General features: G+C 33.2%; 1 protein-coding gene across 1 annotated transcript; it reads left to right on the forward strand.

Annotated features, from left to right (window-relative positions):
- The first annotated feature begins 838 nt into the window (after window positions 1–838).
- LOC111916877 (increased DNA methylation 1) lies at window positions 839–5,211 on the forward strand. Its single transcript, XM_023912533.2, has 9 exons — window positions 839–1,346; window positions 1,623–2,972; window positions 3,038–3,158; window positions 3,239–3,321; window positions 3,426–3,670; window positions 3,769–3,855; window positions 4,101–4,200; window positions 4,550–4,739; window positions 4,830–5,211. Exons 2-9 carry the CDS (start codon window positions 1,641–1,643, stop codon window positions 5,015–5,017), a joined length of 2,346 nt encoding a protein of 781 aa, XP_023768301.1. The 5' UTR covers window positions 839–1,346; window positions 1,623–1,640; the 3' UTR covers window positions 5,018–5,211.
- Window positions 5,212–5,414: the final 203 nt, after the last annotated feature.

Genomic DNA, 5,414 nt, shown 5'->3' on the forward strand with positions numbered 1-5,414 from the left:
GATGTCACATTCACATTCAATGGATTTGAAGTTTAATGACCACTGAACTCTTTAAAAGGAAAAATAAAAATTTTTAATTCTTATATATATATATATATATATATATATATATATATATATATATATATATATTAGCTTTTGTAATTTTCTGTTGAACTTAATAGAGTTCAATACATTATAAAAAAAAATATCAATAAAATTATACAGAATAAAAATAATAGTGCGACAATCTACTCTAATAAATGAAAATGACTTTGCCACTTGTCATTCTCTCATAAGATTAGCCACATGTCATTTTGTCATAATTTGAAATATATTTATTTTCCACTTGTCATTATTTTAATTTTCATTTTCAATATATCATTAATTACTTTCCATAAATTAAACCTACCATAATGACTATCAAATTTTAAATTTTAAATTTTAAATTTCAAATTCAATTCCAAATAAACTTACAGTTTAAACCTTTATGTTTAATATTTTGTTATAATTAATCCGTTTAGTACACACTAAACACATAATTTTAATTAATTTATTCTTTGCATGTTTTTTTCTCATGATTTTCACTTATTTCAATTTCAAATTCAAATAAAATTTCTATTTAATCGTTCGTACTTAACATTTTGTTTTAATCAACCCGTATATTATACGGGTCTCACAACTAGTATATTGTAGAGATGTCCTTAGTTGTGTCAGATGTAATAATCTAATATAAATATAAATAGAAGGATAAATAGAAAATGTATTTAATTTTTTCTTAGAAAGATATTTATTTTTTACGAATTACCAAACTACAATCATGAGTACCATTTGGCAATGTCCTGCAACAAAACACCAACAACATAATCAGATTTATAAAGGAACAAGTGAATCATTCGACCTCAGCATCTTGAAATTAGACGAAAGAATGTTGAAACGCTCCGTGTGTAGTTCTCCTTTAATTTTATTAATTTTCAGTTGTCAATTCATTAAACAAAACCCACCTAAATTGGGATTCTGAAAACGGTGGTTGACTGAAAGCACTATACATGGCTGCCATATGTTAAGTTATGGAGCATTGTTCGGTCTCTCCGAAGCCCAATCCTTCCGCCACTTCTTCTGCTCACACACACACATACACACACTCAACAGTTTTGAGGAACGCGTGCAATGAATCGGTGATAATTTCAATGGTTTCTCGGTTCAAATTTGACCTTTTCTCTACCCATTTGTTATCTACCCTGAAGATTCCCATAAATCTTTGAACCCTAGCTCCCTGGTTTTGTAATTGAACATGCAATCTGGAGGTTGATGATCATGGATGTTGCTGCAAATTCCGAGCGATGCATGTGGTGGAGTCTGTGAAGGTATTTGTGAATTTCTATTTGATTTGTGTGATTATCTGAAGAATGTCGAACATTGCTATGAAATATTGCTGTTTATTTGCTGAGTTTTGGGAAATCAACAACAGGGAAGCTCTGTGTTTATCGAGGGTTTTGTTTGGCTGATTCTTATTGAATTTGTTTGTAAATCTTCAATATTTTATGATAAATTAGATTTGTGTAATTTGAATTCAGATATCTTTCTGCTATAATCTAACAACAAATCACTACATTTATGTTTTCAAATTCATGAAATCCCAGAGGTGAAAGACAATTAAAATGAACGGGCAATGCGACAAGTCCTTGAAGATGTTATTGAGCCTAGGAATCGACGATTTACATGATGATAGCTTTGAAGGTTCCCCGAACGAAGACACCATTTTTAAAGATGTGTTCTTTGGACACGAAAATGGCAGAAGTAGCAAAAAGTGTCTTGTAACAGGAGCAATCAATTTCGAAAATGACGATAATACCCCTAAGAATTCATCGTTTCCATCAACCGGTGAACATTCGATTACGACAACACAGGAAGATTCCGGTAGCCTCTCTGAAGAATTCGTTTCAATCAAACGGAGAAAGGTCTCGCTTCCTGAACATTCTAATCCCGATGTAGAAAACATCGTTAATTCTGAAACCCCATCAAAAGAAACCGATTCTTGTTTATGCCAACCGAGTTCTATTGTCACGTGTCGTTTGGTTGAATCATCTGTTCATGGTGTTAAGTCCAGATGTTATCTGCTTAAAGGACACGTGTCAGATAAGGATGCCACCAAGTGTAGATTATGTTGCTTCAACACAAATTACCCAAATGACTCACCCGTTGATTATTTCAAGAAACTACCGAAAGATTCTTGTTATTTGGAACTCGATGAAAAAGATGATCAAGATCGAAAGATTCTTCCTTTATCGGATACCACTTCTTGCCAAACAATTAACGTCGATGAAGATGAAGATCAAGATCAAGAAAGTTGCAGAAAACTTTCGTTTTCTTCTTTTGAAGACGAAAACAACAAATCAGAGTCTAAATTTAAGCGTCTAAAGCGTAGAAAAGGAAAACCCAGTGAAAAACGAAAAACCCATGTCCGAAATGCTTCAAAAAAGTACAAAAATCGGATGAATAGTTGCAGGTTGCTTCCACGTGGCAACGATGGGGATCATGATTTGACAGAGAATTGTTTTCCCATTGGTGTAAGAACAAGAACAGTGTTATCCTGGTTGATAGATTCTGGAGTTATTCAAGTCAATGAAGTTATCGAATACAGAAATCCGAGGGACAATTTCGTAATTAAACATGGTTTAATCACGCGAGATGGTATTCAGTGTGGATGCTGTGGTAACAAGTTTTCTGTCTCCAAATTCAAGATTCATGCTGGGTTCACCCTAAATTGCCCATGTTTGAATCTTTTCATGGAATCCGGAAAATCGTTGACTTTATGTCAATTGGAAGCTTGGTCAACGGAATATAATCTCAGAAATGGTCCCACACAAACTGTAAATGTTCAAGAAATCGATCAAAATGATGATAGTTGTGGTCTTTGTGGTGATGGAGGCGATTTAATATGTTGTGATAATTGTCCCTCAACTTTTCATCAAGAATGCTTATGTTTACAGGTTTATTCATTTGATTATTATTATTATTTTAATATTGAAAATTATAAAGTTTTTAATTTTTTTAGGAGCTACCTGAAGGTGATTGGTATTGTCCAAATTGTTCTTGTTGGAGTTGTGGGAAAGTGGTCGATATTCATAAGGCCAAAATAAAAAGTGTTTGGAAATGTTTACAATGCAAACATAAATGTAATTTTCTTCACTTAAAATAATATATATTTACTGTTGATGGTTGACTTTTTGACTTCCATTTTGGTGCTTGTAAACAGACCACAAGGAATGTGTTGGGAAGATTGAAGTCGGAATTGGGATGGAACCTTCTACCTGGTTCTGTAGTAAAAGCTGTAAGGAGGTAGGAATGGAATCCACAATTCCGAGTTTCGAATAGTGTCTAAGGAAAACTCTTCAATCGGGTTTTTGATTTTAAGTTCATTTTGGTATCTTATCTTTTTACAGATTCACTCGGGCCTTGATTCCAGAGTCGGAATGATGAATTCCGTTTCTGATGGTTTCTCGTGGACGCTTTTGAAGTGCACTCATGGAGACCGGAATGTCCTTTCCGATCACCATTTTGTTGCCCTGAAAGTGGAATGGAATCTGAAATTAGCAGTTGCCCTTACAATTATGGAGGAGTGTTTTCTTCCCATGATTGATCCAAGAACCGGAATCAATTTGATACCCCATGTACTTTATAATCAAGGGTAAGTAAGTAATCTCACTAAATTGGTAAATTTTGGAATTTGACAACATAAGTTAGTTTAAAAAAAAAATGTAACTTCATTGCATAAATTATATGTAGGTCTGAATTCGCACGTCTAGACTATGAGGGATTCTACACAATGGTATTGGAGAAAGATGACATGTTATTAAGTATAGCATGTTTAAGGTACCTCGAAAAACAATCACCTTTCCAAATTTAGTATTTTAGAGTTATTTTGATGATGTGGGAATGGAGGGTATTATTGTCTTTTGCACATACAAGAGATTGAGAGCGAGTCGTTGTCCCATCTGGTTCCACTTTTTTTGTGTGGGACACAACATTGCAACTTTTGTTTGACAGATGACAGATGACAGATGACAGATAATAGGAATGTTAAATGCAATATATGATATTTTTTTATTGTTGTGTAGGATTCATGGGATAGGAGTTGCAGAGATGCCTCTCATTGCAACATGTAACAAATATCAAAGACAAGGAATGTGTAGGCGTCTCATGAATGCTATTGAAGAGGTAAATCTTCCATTTGCTTTTTCATGGTCATGTATTTTCTTTAGACAAATGTCTCTTTTTGACTTAATGGACTTAACAAGATTTAGGGGTTAGTTCTTTTTTACTTAATGAGCTTAATGTGTTAAGCACTTAATGAGCTTAATGTTTCTTTTTGACTTAATACAGCCAGAGAATGACTCAATGGGTTAAGCCAAAAAAAACTCGGCTTAGTGTGTTAAGAAACTAACCCTTTACCTATTTGACTATTTGTCTTTTTCTTTTTCTCAAATATTTTTAAAAATCGGTTGACTCGTGTACTTTATGTTTGACTAATCAACTTGTATATATATATAATATTTGGTATCTTTAGATGCTAAAGTCTTTGAAGATTGAGAAACTTGTGTTGTGTGCAATACCGAGTTTAGTGGAGACATGGACAAAAAGCTTTGGTTTCATGCACTTGGAACCTCAAGAAAAGAAGTACTTGAGGAGTATCAACTTAATGGTGTTTCCAGGAACCATATGGCTTAAGAAACACATTTACAAAGGGGAAATACAAAGTAAGCTCTTTTTTTTTTTTTTTTTTTTTTTACTTTTTTGTTTAACCCTAAATAAAGGTAATGGTGACCTAATTTGTCTTCAATGAATAGATACTCCAATGGAAAATGTAGCTTCTTCGTATCGGGGTTTTGGTTTTGTAGAAAACAAGATAATATCCATCAAAGGGAAAGGGAAAGAATCGTTGCAAAAAGATGGAGAACAAGAACATGATGTGAAGGACAAACAACATTCAAGATTTGAAAGAATGTCTTTTGAAATGGTTTGTGGGGTAAAATGATATGATTAGTAGATTTTGCGATGAATATATGAAGCAGTCGGGATGTATATATTTAAGAAAGTGAAGGTGGTGGAAAAGCCAGTTTTGTAGTTTTGGCAACGATATGGACACAAATTGGCTAAACAATAGAACTGTATATATTTGTTTTATTTCATGTGGCAATTTTGTGTTCAATTTCAGAATGGATTCTTGCATTATGGTCTATGGATGATTATTTACGTAAATTACATCATATAATGACAAAACTAATGACGATTTACAAGTCATGTTCTAAGATGAAAGGGATGTTATGAATTGATATAAATGATGATGAATTTATGCGTTGGATGAAGTAGGGTCATTATACTAAATGGAGACACTGTCGGACTCTCATAATACTCCAATATATGATATAACA

The sequence above is a fragment of the Lactuca sativa genome, chromosome 9 (genome assembly GCF_002870075.4).
Source record: "Lactuca sativa cultivar Salinas chromosome 9, Lsat_Salinas_v11, whole genome shotgun sequence".
Lineage (NCBI taxonomy): Eukaryota > Viridiplantae > Streptophyta > Magnoliopsida > Asterales > Asteraceae > Lactuca > Lactuca sativa.

What these genes read in the sequence shown, in the direction of transcription:
- LOC111916877 (XM_023912533.2), top strand. Translation starts at nt 1,641, where the DNA reads ATGAACGGGCAATGCGACAAGTCCTTGAAGATGTTATTGAGCCTAGGA. An exon ending in TTTACAATGCAAACATAAAT is followed by an intron (nt 3,159 to 3,238) that starts GTAATTTTCTTC and finishes GCTTGTAAACAG; the next exon opens with ACCACAAGGAATGTGTTGGG. An exon ending in CATGTACTTTATAATCAAGG is followed by an intron (nt 3,671 to 3,768) that starts GTAAGTAAGTAA and finishes AATTATATGTAG; the next exon opens with GTCTGAATTCGCACGTCTAG.